Source organism: Monodon monoceros, unplaced genomic scaffold, assembly GCF_005190385.1.
Source record: "Monodon monoceros isolate NGI ecotype Baffin Bay Population unplaced genomic scaffold, NGI_Narwhal_1 Super_Scaffold_18, whole genome shotgun sequence".
Classification (NCBI taxonomy): Eukaryota; Metazoa; Chordata; class Mammalia; order Artiodactyla; family Monodontidae; genus Monodon; species Monodon monoceros.
In genome coordinates this window covers 15812632-15832230 of record NW_021703774.1, presented here as the reverse complement: position 1 = coordinate 15832230, position 19599 = coordinate 15812632, and the positions used below count along the sequence as shown (strand labels likewise).

The 19599-nt window shown below is 35.5% G+C and overlaps 2 protein-coding genes across 3 annotated transcripts in view; one reads left to right on the top strand and one right to left on the bottom strand.

The window, feature by feature from the left end:
• The window catches only part of SPATA17 (spermatogenesis associated 17), a 185883-nt gene extending 185369 nt beyond the window's left edge, over positions 1-514 (bottom strand). Inside the window, exon 1 of the mRNA XM_029229840.1 lies at positions 394-514. Within this exon, the coding sequence (XP_029085673.1) occupies positions 394-461 (68 nt within the window). The 5' untranslated portion in view covers positions 462-514. The remainder of the gene's footprint in view (positions 1-393) is intronic.
• Positions 515-739: 225 nt separating this feature from the next.
• Positions 740-19599, top strand: part of GPATCH2 (G-patch domain containing 2) — a 165982-nt gene continuing 147122 nt past the window's right edge. The window contains exons 1-4 of one of the 2 annotated variants that reach the window (XM_029227808.1): positions 740-935; positions 10082-10801; positions 15895-15956; positions 18990-19172. In XM_029227808.1, coding sequence (XP_029083641.1) covers positions 880-935; positions 10082-10801; positions 15895-15956; positions 18990-19172 — 1021 coding nt within the window. In that variant the 5' untranslated portion in view covers positions 740-879. The remainder of the gene's footprint in view (positions 936-10081; positions 10802-15894; positions 15957-18989; positions 19173-19599) is intronic. The other variant, XM_029227806.1, reaches the window with a different exon arrangement.

Here is a 19599-nt window from a genome sequence, read left to right as displayed (position 1 = left end):
AATCCCCAGGTAGATGGGGGATACTCTGAGCTCACCCAGCTAAGGAACCTGGGCGACCCCAGTCAGGCCATTAATCCTTCCACAAGGAGGACACAGGTTTCATCACATTGCTGAGTGATTATGTCAAAAGAAAACACTTCATTTTACAATTTTAATTATACTGAAATTTTTTAAATCATCTCCAGCTGATAACCATGGCTTCCTGCATCTATAATCCCCCTGTATGCTAACACTACTTTTAAATTTGCGATTCTGTTTGCAGTCCACAAATGACGAAGAGAAGTGGTTGGTACTCAGCGAGTTAGGGAATTTGCTCATAGGAAGCTCCTGTTGAGGAATGACGGACTGGGGATGAAGCCAGGCCTTTTCGCGCTCCCCCAGTTGATGCCCTACCTGTTCCTGTAGTAGTACTGATGTGCTACAGTCGTCGACCGAGCTTGCAACCGGGCTAACGTGGCCATAGCCTCAGCGCGCCAGCTGCACCACTGGAGTTACTCTGGGTCTCCTAGGCAACCGGGCTAAACCATTCCGCTGGTCCCGGGGGTTCAACTTTTCGTTGACTTTACATTTTCTCCCTCACACTGTTTCAGTTTCCGGAAGACTAGAAAGAAAAATTAAGAAATTTTTCTTATGAAAAATTTCAAATTATTGGCTTCTATATCTTCTGCGAGCAAAAGGAGGAGACCCTCGGAGAAGGAAGCTGGGGTGGGGGCGGGGAGGAGAACTAATGGTTGCTCCCGGCATCCGGTTTCCGCCTCCAGTCGGCTTCCGGAAGCTCAGCTCAAAATGCTGAACTGCTCCTGGGAAGCCGCTGGTGCTGTGGCAGTTGGAGTCTGTTCTCGGGCCTGAGGCTCGAGGCCAGGCTCCTGGGTGTCGTTAATGTTCGGGGCCGCCGGGCGCCAACCGATCGGAGCTCCAGCCGCCGGGAACAGCTGGTGAGGCTGGCGGCCCAGGGGATGGGAGATCTGGAAAGGGTGTGATGGCCGGAGGCCGCTGGACCTGGAATGGAAGGGGGAGGGAGTTGCGATGGATGATCTGAAGACCTTTAGGCCTTGCTCTCACTCGTGCCTGGGATGGACGCAATTTGAGGAAGGCGTTGAGGTGTGTGCTAAAGATTTGCGAAGGAATACAGTTAATGCTTGCTGATGGCTTGTCTACCACGCCACGATAATTGAGGCGTGAACCTTTCTGTACTCCAGGAGCAATTCATTTCCTCATTGATTGTTGACAAGACGAGGGTACAGAAGAATGTATCTTAATATAGGCCTTATTTCCTCATTTGCCTTTTTAAATTTACTAGATTATCCCAGGTGTTTTGGAAGATCAAATCCCAGAAATCTAGACTCCTGGAAGTTCAGTAGTGGAGGAGACTTCGCCCTCCTACCCCGGGTTTTTGGAGTAGTAGTAACCTACCAGTTTCTGCCCCTTGAACGTTCCATTCTAGTTCAGATAAGATGTGCATGGGGTGTCCCTTGAGCACATGTAAATATCAGGATTAAATTTGGAGTTCGACTACAGTATCATAGCACCAACGCCACTTTAGAATAATAAACTGCTTTGACTTGTCAGGGTGCTTTCACAAATACACACACTTTACCTTTATGACAGCCCTATGCTAGGAGATGATCAGAGGCACAGAATAGTTAAGTGACTTGTCCAGTGTTGCCATGCATCCTTTAGTCCTAGAGCTAGAAGCTGGGTTTTGGATTTCTAGTTGAAAGCTCTGTAATTCCGGTCTTGTTTTTCTCCCAAACCCTTTTCCTCCAAGTCTACCTAAGACTAACAGTGAAAGAAGCAAAATTTCCACTGACTGGCCTCAAACGTAAAGTGTTGAACAACAGGTGAAATGCAGCTGTAATATGTCTGTCCATTCCTAGATCTGCAGCAAATGAGAATATGGGGGATTCTAGTAGACTGTGATCTGAAGAATTTCTTTTGCATCACCTATCACTGAAAAGTTAAAAGAATATCTTGCCTAAAATGTTTTGAATGAGATCATATCATCCTGTAGTTCATTTTATAATGAATATAGACTTGTTTATGCTCCTTTTTAAAAAATTGTCTTAGTTGAAATATAGTTGATGTACAATATTGTATTAGTTTCAGGTGTCCAGCATTGTGATTCAGTATTTTTACAGATTATACTCCATTGAAAGTTATTACAAGATAATGCGGAGGGGCAAATTAGGGGCATGGGCTGAAGACATACAAACAACTATGTATAAAATAGATTAGCAACAAGGATATACTGTATAGCACAGGGAACTATAGCCATTATCTTGGTTATGCTCCTTTTAAATGCTCACATCCTGTGAGAAAAATCAGTGCCACTAGGGATGCTACTACTAAGCAGTTATTTGGTGCCGGGTTTTAAGTACATGTATCATCTCTTGTAAGTTTTTTGAGGTAGGTGCTATTATTTTTCGCATTTTAGAGGTGGTGAGACAGGAGCAAATGTAGTTTAAATATACACCCAAGTATCATATTTGCAGTATGATTCCAGTATATCTAAAAAAAAAAAATTCTTAACTCTCCTAGCATACTGCCTATGTGTCCGAATGAGATTCCATATCACAAGGAGTATATAAACCGGAAAGTATATGCCCAGATTCGTTAACCAGGCTAGAATTCCTGATGTATCTAACTCCCATCTTGAGTTCAACTTTTTCTCCAATGTCCGGGATGGTTTTTCAATTTTCAGGCACCACATGGGTAAATGTAGATGATTCCTTTCTTTCTTAATAGTTTGTTAAAAGGTAGAACTGATATATTATTTTATAATTTAAAAGCCTAAGGAAGAAAAGTTTTATACAATTAAATAATAAAAATTCTATGTTTTTTGTGTGTCAGGAAATATGTTTTTTGTGCAAGTTATTATATAACTTTAGTTATTTAGTTAACTAGTTAGTATATAACTAGTTATTATATAGTTCATATTATATTTTTATAAAATCTTTATAGCTGGGAATGTCTACTCTTCCTGCCACCTCATTCACATACAATTTTGAAAGTAGGGTCCAAAAAGTATCTATTTTGGTACTTAAAATGTTAACCTGCCTTTTAAAATTTGAGTCATTTAATGGACAAATCACATTTAGAATTTTGACACACTTTATTACTTTTTACTTTATTAGTGCTTTATATTTAAAGTCAATTTCTGAGGGTTTTTTTTGGGGGGGAAAGATTTTGAAGGTTGAACTGAACAGATTTTTAAAATTAGTTCTTGATAATGAAACTATTGAATCATTATTGATCTACTGAGCTATAGTATCTATTTATTTCACTTTATGTGGCTTTGCTTTAAAAGAAAGCCCATTACAAATAAACTATTGATTCTGGACCTTTTCTTCTACCATTTCATTTCTATTTGCTATTTTGATTTTATTTAGGTCTGGAAAACTGCATAGTGAATATGTGCTTTTTAAATAACTTTTTTTTGTTGTTTTTTGGCCTTTTGTCTTGAACTCAGTTTCATACTGTCAGGTTTGTCTGAGTCAGGTTTCTGTAATTTGAAATCTGGATTGTTCAAATTTTCAGTCAAGTCATATATTTCCTTTGTTGTTTGTTCATTCATTGTCATTGATTGGTTTGTTCATCCAGCAGACTTTTTTAAAACATCTGTTATGTGCCAAGCATTATGCTAGGTACTTGTAATTAATATTCAGTTGCCTTCATTCTCATTCCTATTCTAGGAATTCAGAATATATTCAAAAATATTGAGTAGTCACCATGTGTAGGCAATGCGTGAGACTTATTTCCTAAATATTAGAAGGTTGCCTAGATGCACTTTAATATTTGCTTGTTAACAAGAATTGTTCTGAATTATTTTTTAGGCTTTACGTTATTTGTTTTAGACTTTGACTTTATTTCCTTAGACAGTTTTTTATTCAATAGTTTACTTTTTGAAAGTGTTTACAGTATAAGGAAAGAAGTTTGAATGACTCTTGAAGTTGTTAAATGAAAAAAAATCAAAAGAATGATCTTCACATTTAAATAATGAATGAGCTGCCTTATTAGATCACTATTTGGAAAACAGAAATAGAAAATCACTGTTTGGAAAGTAGAATTAGATTTTTTTTTTTGGTAAAGCCATGTATGAACTGCTTTTTGTCACATTGCTAGGGTAAGGAGGAAAGAAAGCTTTCTGGGGGTTCCCGTGGTGACAGAAGTGACAAAGTAGTGGCTGCCAGCAACACCTCTAGTTGAGTGCAAGTCAGTAGAACTTTTGCTCCCATGATGGGAAATGAGTTTATCTGTTTGGTGGCGAACCTTGTGGCTCTTAACTTGGAAGGATGATATCCTTTCATCTTTTTTTTTCTTATATCTGTATATTAATTATTAGGATAGGAGTAGGTCAAATACACAGCATTAATTTTTTTTTAACCTGAGATTTTTGGGTTTGTTTGTTTTTTAATCGATAAAAGTCTTTAAGGAAGTGCTTAAATTTCTTGAAATTCTATGAAAGATTTTTACAAATGTCTGTTTACTCCTCTCTCACCGTCATTCAGAGAGGTTCAAGAACTCAGAAAAGTTGATGGTCTTAGCTTTTATTTTGACATACTCAGGATTCATAGTATACTTTGTACCTTAAAAGAAGAATGATTTGATATTTCAATAACAGTTTCCTCTTATTTGTGTGTAGAGGTTGTTGAAAGATGAAATAACTGCTCTCACACATAAGTACCCATTCTTATCCTCACAGAATCCCTACAAGATAGTCATACACATTTTTATGATGAAGAAACAGAATCAAAAGATAAGTAATTTGTCCAAGGTCCTCTGGCTGATGACTATAGTATAATTTAGCTTCCAAATTCTTGCTTTGACTCTTAAAGCTCATGTTCCCTACAGTTTCCTCCCAGCCTTTCTTTCCCCCTAGTGAATTCTATTCCATATTTATTGCCTAGTGTCAATGTAAAGTTATAATTAATCATTTGCATGTTTCAGAATAAGATAGGTTCCCCAACCCCCATGCTACTTTTTTAAAAGAGAGAGAAGATTACTTACAATTAATGGTTTATATTGATATGTCAAGGAATTTCTAAACTAGCCCAAGTGTTACCATTTAATGTTAGAGTTATTCTTAATTTCCTATGATCTGTCCCAAAATACATAAATAGAGAAAACTGAAGATGTAATCTCTTAATAGGTTACTAGACTGAGATAAAGACTTGTTTGAACAAATAATATTACCATTAAGGAAGGAAACCTGTAAATTCCTATGAGCAGCAGAAATCTTAATCAAACTTTAGAACATTCTTATGAATCATATTTTGTTAAATTAGTCATAAAATTTAGCCCTTGATGTGGCATCTTTAAGGCTCATCATTTGCCTGTTTAGTCTCCCACGGTCATGGTCTACAGTATTATGTGTTCATTTTAATCTGTTTGGCTATTTGCTATATACTTTTAGGACCAACCAACCTTTCCTATCTTAAGTAAAAGCTAACATGAATATCAAGGCATGCTAATTCCAAAACTATTTTCTTCTTAAGCTTGTGGTAGTAATAGTATATATTCATCAGCATAGTTCTTGACTATGTACTGTTGGTTCAGTGTTTTAGTACTCACTGAATTTTTATTCATACAGAGTCTAACACGTAAATCGTTATTCCCTTAAATTTTTGAAGCCAATTGAACAGTTGTATTTATTAATAGGTACCTTTTAGCACTCCACTCCTAAAATTACTTAACTTTGTAGAAGATGTAATCTTTTACAGAGATGAAGATGTGAATTTTACCATGTACGAGGTGGTAAAGAGTTTAATTTTTTTTTCCTCAGCTAGATATGTGAAAGCTGTAGTCAATTACCCTTAAGGTATATCTGGAAGATTTTTGTTTTATAATGAACTTGGTGGGTTTATTCAGTAGACACATAGGTGCATCCTCTTGTTACAGTTATTTTATCGGTATCCAGAAAAGGAAATTATTCCCTAATTTTCCTATATATGCTATATTTTTCCCTTCTAGGAATAGTAGTTATTGCCAATACGGGCTTCAAAAAAGTAATAATCATTGACAAAATGGTTAGTTGTTGGTTATTGGGGGGGAATTTGTTTTCTGGGCTTTCTTGGACTTTAACTCCTGCTATGCCTGCCTCTACATTGTTGACTCCCTTTGAGGCCCTTGGTTCTTTGGTCATCTTGTCAGTTCTTTGAGGACATAGGAGCAGTAACTTAGGACTAGGCTTCCTGATTCTTCTTCCTTGAACCAAAAACATTCAAAAAAACCCTTAAACTCAGTGCAGTGTTTTCTACATTAACTCATCTTCCTCACTCTAGAGCATACATTGTTTAGGAAGCCCTTTTCTGAATTAATTAGAACTCGGTGTTAAAGGAAGCCAAGGAGAGAAATTCACTCATTTTACTGGATGTTTAATGTTGCCTGGAGGAGGACAAACAAACAAACAAACTTGACCTTTGGCCAAATATTCTTACCTGAAACTGGCATATCAATTTCTGGGTTGATCATACATTTTATAGATTGCTCAGCATAATATAATACCACCTGAAAAAACAAAATGCTTATCTATTCAAGTCATTTCCTTTTACAAAATCCAACTTTATATAAAGAGTGGGACTGTAATTTTGTTCTATTCATTTGGACTAGCTTAAGAAAACGATTAGTGAAGTGTTCTCTTAGACATTATACTCAGTGCAAACTATTCCCAAAAGGTTTCATTTCCATTGGGTTCCAAATGAAGAGAAATTATTTTATAAATGTGAATATAAAACTTACAAATTAGCTAAGTGGTAATTCACTGGATTTTACTATAATTCAGTCTTTAAAACTATGGTTGCTTAATAAACATAGATTTTTGTACAGAAAAGTTAACATATTTCCAGTTTTCGCCTCCAGTAAGAAAGGGCTTATTTAGGAAAATATCTTTAGGATAAAATGTTTCCGGGCAATGGTCTTCAGTAACTGCCAAGGCAAAGGAAATAAATGAGCTATTGATCATGTGATGGTCTGTTACAATGACTATTTCTGTGAAGCTTGTTGACGCCAGTTTTACCTGAAGGTGTAAGTGAAGCAGCTTGACTAGCTGTAATAGTACTGGCTCATTTACAGGGGTTTTGGTTGAGATTGACTTGCAGGACTCTGGTGAGTTGAAACTAAAGGGGAAAAAGTGATTTGAACTCTGAATGTCACTTAAATGTATTTTTTCTGTGTTTTTATAGGGATTTTTTTGAAAAGCCTTTTAAAGTAGTTTTTTCGTTGATTCATGTTTGAATCACATCATGGAATAAATTAGATTCTTCTAGTTAAAATACTTTTTATTTTCTCTTAAGAAAATCAATATAAAATCAGATAAGGCTGGCACAATTTTAATAATGTTATAAAGAAATTTTGCTTTCATTTTTAGTAATAGTATTGGTTATATTTGGTTAAACTGCATTAGTCACAGCAGTATAATGAATTAATTTAAATGAAATTAATGAATAGTATCAAATTTCAGTAGATTAAATCTGATGTGCTAAGCTTCTTCTAATGTTAGGACCATTACATTTTCTCTTCTAAAGTAAAGCACTAAAGTTTAACTTCCAAAATAACCTGCAATTTTAGTTGGAGATTATATTCATGCATTGAGTTAATTAATTTCATATTACTATTTAGAACCAGTCATTCACCCATTGATAAGAAAACTATTTCTTCAAAAAGTAAATTCCTCCAGAACCAGGTGATACTGAGTCTTCCTTTAGACAAAGGATCTTTATTGTAGTACATGTTAAACTGGCTTCCAGTGAATTTTTTTAAAGGTACAGTATTGTTTTCAGAGATAATAATTCTCAGACTATGTTTCCTCCAAAGAAGTAGTGTTAAAGGAAAAAAACAAAATATTCACTGCAATAAACGGAAAACAAAAAAGGCAATTATTAACATTTAGGTATTGAAATAAGATTCATTTGGCTTATCAATGTAGTTGGAATTGTAGCCCTTGTATTGGCTTAATGCTAATTCCTATGTGATGCATATTTCTCTTCATCAAATTCAGTGTTCTGAAACCCGAGTAACCTTTTAAAGGCAAAAAAAAAATTTTAGCGGCCCTCCAGAGTTCATTTATAATATATATATTTGAATCACCATGTTTTTGAAAAATGTTTGTCTATGTAGACTTTTTGTTTATTCATTCAGAATGTCTAAGGAGATAGATCTGGAAAATACAAACCCACATTAACTGAAAGACAATGTCCTATTACTTAATTGCTCACAGTGTGCATTTTACTGAGGACTACATCACTGGTTCTTTTCGACTCACTTTCACCACCCAGCTGCCCAGTGCCTTATGTTGATTCAGGTCTCCCATCCCTTTTTTCTGTTCAGAAGAATACGATGCTTAACTGTGAGTCATCAGCTTTACATAGATGCGTATTAAATCTGTCTCAACAATAAATAGTATCCCCTGCTGCTAAATCAATCATAAATAAAAATGCAAACCAGAAACTGGACTTGTGTAGCTGTTCTTGGCTATAGTTGGGTGAGCATTCAGGCTCGGGAACCAGATTGCCACAGTTTGAATCCTGATTCTACCACTTCCTACGTGTGTCACTTTGGGCAAGCCTACCTTAACACTCTGTTTCTGTGTATTTCTGCTACCACCTTATAGGGTTATTATGTGAAAATGAAATGAGGTAATGCATATGAAACACTTAGAAATGAGCCTGGCACATAATAAATACTCAAGTGTTGGAAGCCTAATGTGTGTTTTGTATTATAAGTGTTAAATCCAGTTGAATCACACGTGTGTTTGTTTTCAAGTTATCATTAAAATGAAAAGATCAAGTTGAAAGTCGTTAAAGGGAACTTGTGAACACCTGAAATTATAGACTATAAAGATTGTATGTAGACCAGGGGTCAGCAAACTATGGCTGGCCATCACTTGATTTTGTAAATAAAATTTTATTAGAACATAGCCATATCCATTCATTTCCGTATTTCTTATGATTATCTTGGCTTTACCATGGGAAAAGCTGAGTAGTTGTGACAGACATCTAATGGCCTGTGGAGCCTACAATATTTTCTACTTGGTCCTTTATAGAAAATTTGCCTACCCCTGCTATAGACTCTAGAAACTATACAGTCCTTTATAATCGAGAATATTTTGATCCTAGGTGCTTCTAGAACTCAGTTTAAGAAATGATTGTTCATGATCTTCATAAGAACGGTGCATATTTGAATTACCTGTAATGTTTAAAAAATAAAATCATGTGTCTGGGCCCTGTTGGGTTTGGAAAGGACCCATATAATTTACAAAGGTTCCCAAAGAACACTAATGTTTATCCCTGCTGACTAGTGGATGATTTTCTCACATAGTTCAGTTTTTTGCTTTTTGTTTTTGTAAGGCCTAAGAGACTGCTTCAGAGTAATGGTAAGAAAAATGATGGGCCATTTTAGATCAGTGGGGCTCCAGGTTGAATACGAACAGAGTTTCCTCTGCACTCGGTTGCGAGATTAGTGTGGTCTCAATATATGCCTAGCGTTTGGTTAAATTTTCTTTTCACATATATTACAAACCTTGAATGTAGCTGCCTATCTTTCCGTCTGCCTCGCATGTCATGGCAGTGACTGGGTAGAGCATGTGGTGAGAAAAAGTTTGTATGTTTCCTTGTTTCCTTAGAAATTAGTGTGTGTGTGTGTGTGTGTGTGTGTGTGTGTGTGTGTGGTGGAGGGGGACTGAGAAAGTTCTCTTTACTCTGTACACCTGCTCTGAAAACTGGCTTTAGGAAAAGGACAGGAGTAGACTAAGGTATGGTGATTTAAGCAGAAATAACTTTTCCATAATTAGACAGTAAAAATATAAAATCCCTGGGCTCTTTCATTGCTGATATTATGCTTACTCTATCTTGAAGTAATTCCTGTGTTTAATAAAAGCACTTATACAAGAAAAAACTTAAAAGTGAGTCAGAATATTTGGAACTGTAATATCTTAGATAGGAAAATTAAGCAGCTTTTACACAGTTCTTTATAATAACTATTCATTCTAGTCAGATTTAGAATGAGTTGTCTGCTGCAATAAACCAGGTTAATACGGTTGACCCTGACTATTTAAATTTTTTTTTCTTTCTTTAAAAAAATGTAGGCATTTCAGTCGAACCATGGAAGAACTGGTTCATGATCTTGTCTCAGCCCTGGAGGAGAGCTCGGAGCAAGCTCGAGGTGGATTTGCCGAAACTGGAGACCATTCTCGAAGTATCTCTTGCCCTCTGAAACGCCAGGCCAGGAAACGGAGAGGGAGAAAACGGAGGTCGTATAATGTTCATCACCCGTGGGAGACCGGTCACTGCTTAAGTGAAGGCTCTGATTCTAGTTTAGAAGAACCAAGCAAGGACTATAGAGAGAATCACAATAATAATAAAAAAGATCACAGTGACTCTGACGACCAAATGTTAGTGGCAAAGCGCAGGCCATCGTCGAACTTAAATAATAACGTTCGAGGGAAAAGACCTCTCTGGCATGAGTCTGATTTTGCCGTGGACAGCCTTGGGAACAGAACTCTGCGCAGGAGGAGGAAGGTCAAGCGCATGGCAGTGGACCTCCCGCAGGACAGCGCTAACAAGCGGACGGTGACCCAGCCCCTCGAAGGCTGTAGAGATCAGGACATGGACCATGACAACAGAGCTTACCAATGTCACGAGTTTACCAAGAGCAAGGTCAAGAAGAGGAAATTGAAAATAGTTAGACAAGGACCCAAAATCCAAGACGAAGGAGTAGTCTTAGAAAGTGAGGAAACGAGCCAGACCAATAAGGACAAAATGGGATACGAAGAGCAAAAAGTCTCAGACGAACTCATGAGTGAAAGGTGACTTTCCTATTCTCTAAATATAAAAATATGTCTCCACTGTTTGCCGTTGAATGTGTTTCGGATTTTAATTCTATTTTAAAATAATCATAAGTTATAATAATGGTAGTGATATTACCGTTTAACCGTGGTTATATTTACTTATAATTTATGATGTTTAGCACAAAGCAAAATTGCTTATCTGATCTATGAACAGTCTTTTTGATTGTGTTATAATGACTTAATTTTCAGCTACAAAGAGAAAAGGAAATGGATTTTCAATGGGAAAGAATGCTTTTGAATAACAGCACATTTATAACTGTTAGAATTGCACTTATAATTATTTACTTGTTTAATTATAGAGCTCTAGCCGCCGGTGCTTTTTAGTGTCACAGTTCATCAGTTTATTCTGATTCCTGAGAATAAAAGTGGATACCACTTCACTGTGAGTGGCTAGATATTTTAAGAAGTCTGTAGACTGCTAGGAATTCTGATCACTTATGAACTGTAAAACCCAATTTATAGTCTAGAAGCTCCTGATCTTGTCATTAGACAAATGGGAGAAGCAGTAATCCTTTGGCAGTTAGTCTAATCTGTCCATTCTAGAAAAGAGGTATACCACAATGATAGCTGTTAAGGACTGTTTTGACACCTTCAAAAGGTAAGTGATCACTTTTCTTTTACACAGAACTAATGTTACCTGCAGGAATGAGAAAACGTTGACACTGTTCATCCTTTTAAGCATGTCGTTGAAATCAAATGCACAACTATGGTCAAGAAAAAAATATTCTTTAAAAATGGTCTGGGAAAGAGTATTTGATTTTTAATTGGTAAGATTGGCAACATTTTAATCATGTGGATTGTGAGCTATGGATCTCATAGGCGTATATATATATATATATATATTTTTTTGTCTTTCCCCTTGTAAATGTGGTTACAGGTATGCGTAGGACCTGGTATAAGTTTATAGAATGGACCTTTTATTAGAGGTGGTTTGCTATTTATGTAATTTTCCTAAAGAACTAAAATTTACATAAATGTTTCAGGGAGGTTTTGAGAAGTTTATGGTACCTGCTTTTCTTCCAAGAAAGTTGTCATCTTTGTACTGGAATGAGAATTATTTGTATGCAGGTATTGGGCCATTGTGACTGAGGACCATCCAGCTTGACTTGAAAGTAATTATCTTGCTTAGTTGCTGGGAGGGAGGGTGTGTGGCAGCTGAGATAGATCCTCAATTCTGTATTATTCACAGATTACCTGCTTTCTGGATTGATTGTGTAAGCCCCTTCTCTTATTGATGTCTTCCTTTTATTGACAGACTGGACTAGAAATGAGATAAAATTCTCTTCATTTCTATTCATTGTAAAAATATTTGAGTATTAGGTGCCATCAGGCTACCCAGCAGTCAACAGGCTAAGTACAAATTTTCAAAAAGGATGTTTTCACTCTTGAATAAATTAAATTTATTTCCTCATATTTTAAACTTACCTATACAGCTATTCTTTGTGGTCACTTAAGAGTTAGGTGCATATTCCCTCTGTGGGAAGATTGCTAAATATTTAAAGTATCTTCCCAACAAGAATAAGCATTTTTTGAGACCACTTCCAAAGCTTTCCTACTATAAAAAGCTATATATTGCCTTGGAACTGATTTATAGATAAGAACGGAACTACTTCACTCTGTGTGTGTGATTTAACACACATCTGAATAACTGCTGTTTACTGTTCACCACTCATGGTCCCAAGACAAATAAGACAGCCCCGGTTCTCTTCAGCCTCATAACCTGGAATAGCCAAACAAGCAAATGATGAAAAAGAAATGTGCTGAGTGGAAGGTACTGGTGAGGGAAAACTTCCTAAAGAACTGTGACTGAAAGCCTTGTTCAGATATCGAGGAGTTAAGGCGGATCATCCCAGGTAGAGGGAATAAGTTATGCAGAGACATGGTTGTGAAGCAAGTGCTATGTATGTGGGAAAGTATAGGTAATGTAACTGCATTACATAAGGTGGGAGCGGAGGCTACAGCAATAATTGTGTTTTGAAGGCCTGTGTGCAATGGTAGTTTGGATTTCATCATATAAGTAATGGGAAGTCAGTGAAGAATTTTTAGTCAATTAGATTTATATTTTATCAAGATACCTGACCTTGACAACAGTGGCTCATCTAGTTTTGGCTGACCTCCAGTCCATCCTTAAGAGGGAGGTGAATTACGGCAGCAGTAGTAGAGGACAAAAAAATATATAGGAGCAGTTTTAAGAGTTGGAATAAGTGGAAGGTTGGCTGCCTATATTTTTGGGAGGATGAATGAGAAAGAGGAATCTCAGATGATGCACAGGTATCAAGAATAGAAAATATAGGAAATGAACAGATTGGGGCAGGGGATTGGGATTGGTATCCATGCATTAATTCAACAAGCATTCATGGAATATATTCTCCTCTAAATACTGTGCTATAAAAGTCATACTAAAAAACAGTGGGAAGAGGTGTCCTTGAAGATAAGCCATAATGACCCTCAGCTCCTGAAAATGGAAAGCCTTGCTTCTGTTTAAGTTCTTGTTCTGATTTATTGTACCCACTAACAACTACATGATATACTTGGAGCAACTAGCTAGATGTCAATTAGATGAAATGTAAATAAGGAAGCATGTTGTTTAAAACACGTGTAAAAACATCTCAAAGTAGGCCAAGGATCGTTAAGGGCTAAGAGCTGATCTTAGAGAGGGAATTCTGATTTTCTTGTATCTTTAAGAAGAACAGCAGAGAAGAGAGAGGAGATAGGGATACCTCTTGGAGAAAGGACATAAACAAAAGGACCAGAGATGGGGATGGGAAGAATTTAAGTGGGAGCCCATCCATGGAAAGCCTTGATGACTAAATTTAAGCCTATAAATCTGAGGAAATAATTTAAGAATATTTTTTGAATTTAATTTTTTTATACAGCAGGTTCTTATTAGTTACCTATTTTATACATAAGAATTTTAATAGACTTTTTTTTTTTTACACACAGACATATATGCACCTGTGTGTTTTATAAACTTTCTTTTAGAATAGTTCTAGATTTACGGAAAGCTTGCAAAGATAGCACAGTTTCTGTATACCCTGTTTCCATACATCCTACACCCAGCTTCTCCTATTAGTAATATCATCCGTTTACTATGGTACATTTGTCAGAACTAATGGGCCAATGTTGACACATTAACAGAAGTCAATACTTGATTAGAATTTCTTTTGTTTTTATTTACTGTCCTTTTTGTGGTCCAGGATACCATAATATTTTTAGTCAACCAGTTATGTTTTGAAAAGATGAAGCTGGCTATGTGTAGAATAGATTAAAGGGGGTAAATCTGAACTCAGAGAGATTGGAAGACCATTGAAAAAAAAAAATAAATAAAGGCACATAGATTCACAGCCCTTTATCTGCAAATCTGAATCCTGAAAGCTGTGAAAAACTAATTAATTTGTGGCCAGACCTAACTTGACCTGTATTTAACATGGATATTCCTTCATTTAATTGAAAAAATATATTAATATGTTTGATTATGAAGTGCTACCCCAGACTCCTCTTAGGCATTTTAGAATGTACCTTTCTAAAGTGTAAAAATGTATGGATTTTAAATAATTTTGCCTCGAGGGTTTCAGAAAAAGAATTTAACCCAAGGTGTGTATGTTAAGGCCCTTTATTAGAGTTGTGTTGATGAGGGCGGACCAGAAAGCACTACTCAGTCACAGAGAAAAAAAAAAATCCATAGTAGTTTGGTCAGCTAAATAGCAGAAAGATTCTGAAATGTTTTTAATAGTCTAACACCACTATGTATAGAAGAGCATACCTGTTTGTAAATAAGAAAATATGTATTGATATGATGCTTTTAAAAACTATTGTTTTCTTTCCTTAACATATGTGCAGGATAGTTTCGTACATTCACTTAATTTGAAGAAAGTTAAAGAAAAAGGTACTAATTCAGTTTCTTGGGAGAATGTGCCACTTAAATTTTTATACTTTTTGTTTATATTTATTTTTTAAAAATCAAACAATCTGAAATGATATTTTGTATTCAGAAAAAGTATGTGGATTTAGAATTTCATCTAGAATTTTAATGCTGAACTCCCAATTGAAATATTTTAAAACAGATTAGGATGCTTTTTTTTTTTTTAAACTAAGATTACAGAATTCTCCCTGTTGATGGAAAAGTATTATAACTTAAAAATCACCAATTTCCTGATTGGTTAGAATTAAGAATTACAGTAAAAAGAAAGTACATGAGAATTTTTAAGAACATCACTCAATATTGTTTAAAAACTAAACCCCTTATTATCTGACCTTGTCCTTATGGTTTTTTTAACTAACTAGACTCTCATATAAGCATCACTTCTGATAAAACTAAGTGACAGTTTAATTCATGTCAGTTGAATATTTACTATTTATTTTCATTTATATGTTAAGTTTGACTCTGTATCATACTCTCCAACTTCTGTGGAAATAATAAGAACCTGTTATTTTTGTATACTTCCTCCTTAATAATTGGCAATATTCATTTTCTGCTCAGAGAGACCTTAGCTTTGATTTAATGGATTGTTACCATTGTAAACTTCTTTCCTCCTTGCCAAATAATAGAGTTGTTGGGAATTCTTAAGTAATGTCTCTTCTGGAATATTTGCAAATATGGTTATGAAAAGTAATTCTATCCCAGGCCCTTGTATTTATTTCATGTGCTGAAGAAAGGCTGAGCCTGCTTTTGATTGGGACTTTCCCCATTTTATTGCGCAGTGGTGTTCAGGGCTCAAGCTGAATTGCCTGGAATAAGAAAGGAGCAGTAAGCATTTGATGAAAGCAGATAATAAAGTGCATCAATTGTGTCAGCACCTCGTTGCAGTCACATCTGGCTTGCTGTCAGAGTCCCATTAGATTCCTGTGGTTTTATGTGCCAAAAATAATATGCTCTGTAGTTAATGGAACCGAGATATTTGCAGTTTGATTAAAAAAAATCATCTTATTTTCTTTCAGATCTTTGTCAGGCTTAAGTTCCATCTCTGAGCTGCCATGTCTCTTTAAAATTTGACAACTGAGAGATCAATTGTTCTTTTGATCTGTTTTTTTTTTCTTTTCCCTTATTTTAGTGAATCCAGCAGTCTCAGCAGCACTGATGCTGGTTTGTTTACCAATGATGAGGGAAGACAAGGTACTGAGATGCTATTTTTTTATCTCTTTGCGAAAAATGCCTTCATTTTTAAGTTGTGCTTATTACTAGTTGTTTCATAAATTGATGACTGCAATCCATTTACCTTAGTGCAATCCACACACTGCTTAGTGGGCTGGGGTTTAATTATCTCCAAAAGCTAGTCTGTGGAGCTAATAATGTTAAGGAAGGATTATCTTCCTTGAGAAAGCTTTACATACCTCAAGTCTTTTCAATTTTGTCTCTTTTAGCAAGTTCACAAGACCCTGGTTCTCATTCTCCACCTGGTTCCAAATGTATTTAATTCTGTTTAAGCATTAATAAAGGTGGATTTGCAAGTCATTTGTCATTTTTATTCAGCTGTGACATTTATTCATCCTATCCAGTTTGTAAGTAATTAGACCATTTTCCTGAATTCAATATTGTACACTGTTAAACAGTAATGTCTTTCAACTTACATCTTTCCCATCTTTGAAATTTCCTGAAGCTTTTCACACTTTAACGTGGCATTATTTTGAAACTACCTGTCCCAGTAGAAAATATGAAAACCTTACTAAGGGGGCAGGATACATGCATACGAATACTTATCATAAGTGTTTTCTTCCTTTCTTGAGACCTTTAGAGGAAAGCAGTAATTTCTAAGGGAAAAAAAAACCCACAAAAATTTTTTTTAATTATAAATAGTTTAATGATGTTATGAAAAAAGGATAAAATAATAGCTGCGCCACATTTTTTTCTTAGTCTATTCCTCCTCTTGGCAGTACAAATTAAGTAAATTAAATTATTATTCCTTTTTGCTTACTTGTAAACCATCTGTCCCTGATAAATAGATACATAATTGTTTTGAAGACCGTAGACTTCACTGAAATATGTTAGAACCTCAGGGCTAAGAGTAAGCTTGACTACCTTGATAATATACCTAAATTCTTGTTAAAACACCTATGTCTACCCAAAGTTATGTTATAAACATTGCCTTTGATAATGAAATGAAATGAAAACACTTTTTAAAAAAATAACGTTTTGACAAGCCTATCCATCTTTGAGAAGCATTGGATGGCTTAGAATAATCTGCTAGCATTTATTGTGAGCCTATCATGTTTCATATTGCTAATTGCTTTTTTACATTTAACTTACTTTAAGTTCTTGTTTGATTCTTAATACAGCCCTATGAGATCTCCCCCTCTTTTTTTTTCCAGATGATGAAACCCAGACTAATAAAGTTGAAGTAACTTCCCCAGTGTTACAAAACAGTAGAAATCTAATTGTTCTGTCTGACTTTAGAGCCCAAGTTCTTAATCTGTAGCTATTTGATTTCTGTATTAAGAATAAAGTTGTATATCACATCAAAAATAAAATAACCCCATTTTTCTATTATAATGTTGTCTAATTGGAATTAAGATCTAGGGTAGTCAGTTTCAAGTGACTCCCTTTCTTTTCTTATGCTTATACCTGACCTGTGAACTTCTACTATAACTCTCAATGAAAGTACTAATATATTTGTGCTTTGAATTCTTGTTGTTTTAAAAAAATTTTTATTAAATCCTCAATTGAAATAAACAGGTGACTTTGGTTTTCCAAATGGTTTAAATTTTTAACTCCCTCATAATTCTAAATACAGCCATTTCCCATAAAATCATTTTCAATGGAAGTTTAAGGGTTTTTTTAGTTTGTGTTTAAAAACATTTGTAGTAAGAGATTTTGGAAACCAAAAATCTTCTGTAAAGGGAAAAAGTTTACAGCAGTTGTGACGACCCTCTTAGAAGCTAGTAGTTTTTCTAAGAATCGTGAAGAAGACTAATGAATCTCAGATCATATTCAAAATGTTATTTGTCTCTTATTTTTAAAACCATCTGCTTTTCTGTTTTTGCTTTTTTTGAGGTTTTTTTTGTTTTGTTTTTTTGTCCCCATATACATCTCTTTATTATTCCTTTTTTTAAAAAATACAAAATACTGTTGATTTGGGGGCTTCCCTGGTGGCGCAGTGGTTGAGAGTCCACCTGCCGATGCAGGGGACGTGGGTTTGGGCCCTGGTCCGGGAAGATCCCACATGCCGCGGAGCGGCTGGGCCCGTGGGCCACGGCCTCTGAGCCTGTGCATCTGGAGCCTGTGCTCCGCAATGGGAGAGGCCACAACAGTGAGAAGCCCACGTACCGCAAAAAAAAAAAACAAAAAACAAAAATACTGTTGATTCACACCAAGGGCACATTTCAAACTGAATTTTAAATTGATTGTTACTTCATGGTTACACTCAAGGATGGTCCTAGAAGTCAGACTTACTATGAATAGGATTCTATTTTAAAAATACCTTGCTTGTAGAGGTTCAGTGTAGTTTCTCTGTAAACTCTGTAGTGTTGTCACTTTTCATTTAAAATCAACTTTTTCACAACTATTTCTTAATGAACTTAATCAGATTAATTTCATTTAGTCACATCTGTTCATGATTGTTTCCCCTTTTGCACTCCATAGAAATCATGAAATTAAGCTAATTATATACCATTATCAGCTGCAAAGAACGAGTTCTATAATTTTATACCATTTAATTCCTGGCAGGAGATTTATTTTTCCTTAATATGGAAAGGGTAGTAACCTAACTGGATTTCCCTACAGTTTTTGCCAAAGGATTAACCAGTATATTATTGGTTTTCACATTTTTAAATTGGTTCTGAAACATAACATTTTATGTTATTGTTGATGGAAGTTCTTGTTATAGTATTAAAAAAAATTTCTTAAGTGAAACCATGGTGTAGAATAAAAAGTTTTCTTTATAGATTATATAGATGATTGCCAGATAAAATACAGGATCCCCAATTAAATTTGAATTTTAGACAAATAATTATTTTTTAGTACATGTAGGACCCATTTCGTATTTGGACGTATACTAAAAATTTTGTACAAATACTATATATTTATATTAAAAATGAATCATCTAAAATTCAGATTTAATTACCATCTTGTATTTTTTAAATCTGAATCTGACAACTCGGTTTATTTGGATGTTAAAACTGAATCTCTGGGGGATTTCTTGTATTTGCACAGGTGATGATGAGCAGAGCGACTGGTTTTATGAAAAGGAATCAGGGGGAGCTTGTGGCATCACTGGAGTCATTCCCTGGTGGGAAAAGGAAGATCCTACTGATCTGGACAAAAATTTACCAGATCCTGTCTTTGAAAGTATCCTAACTGGTTCTTTCCCCCTTATGTCACATCCGGGAAGAAGAGGTCAGTAGCACTGCCTGACTGGTGGATACAGGGGACATAGAGTCAGTCTAGGAATAGTCGTTGAAAGAGGAGGCGCTAAATGGAAATGAAAGACTCTAGACGCAAGATGCTATGAGGAAACATGGTGACCAGCAATTCAGCTCCCACTGAATTCTCATGCTTTCAATTTATTAGGAAGGTTGACTTGCTTTCTTGCTAGGCCCATGGTAAAAATGTTGAAATGATAGAAAGGTAAATTGGGAGGAAAGAAAAACCCTGGATAATCCTCTAATGCTTAAACAATTGGTTGTCATGTGCTGGCTGCATTAAAACCCTACTAGGCATTGGTTCGGATCTTTTAAGTGTGAATTTTGCCTCTTCCCCACTACTGTTCAATACATTTCCCCCTCCAACTGACTTTGAATTCTGAATTGATAGAATCTTATTC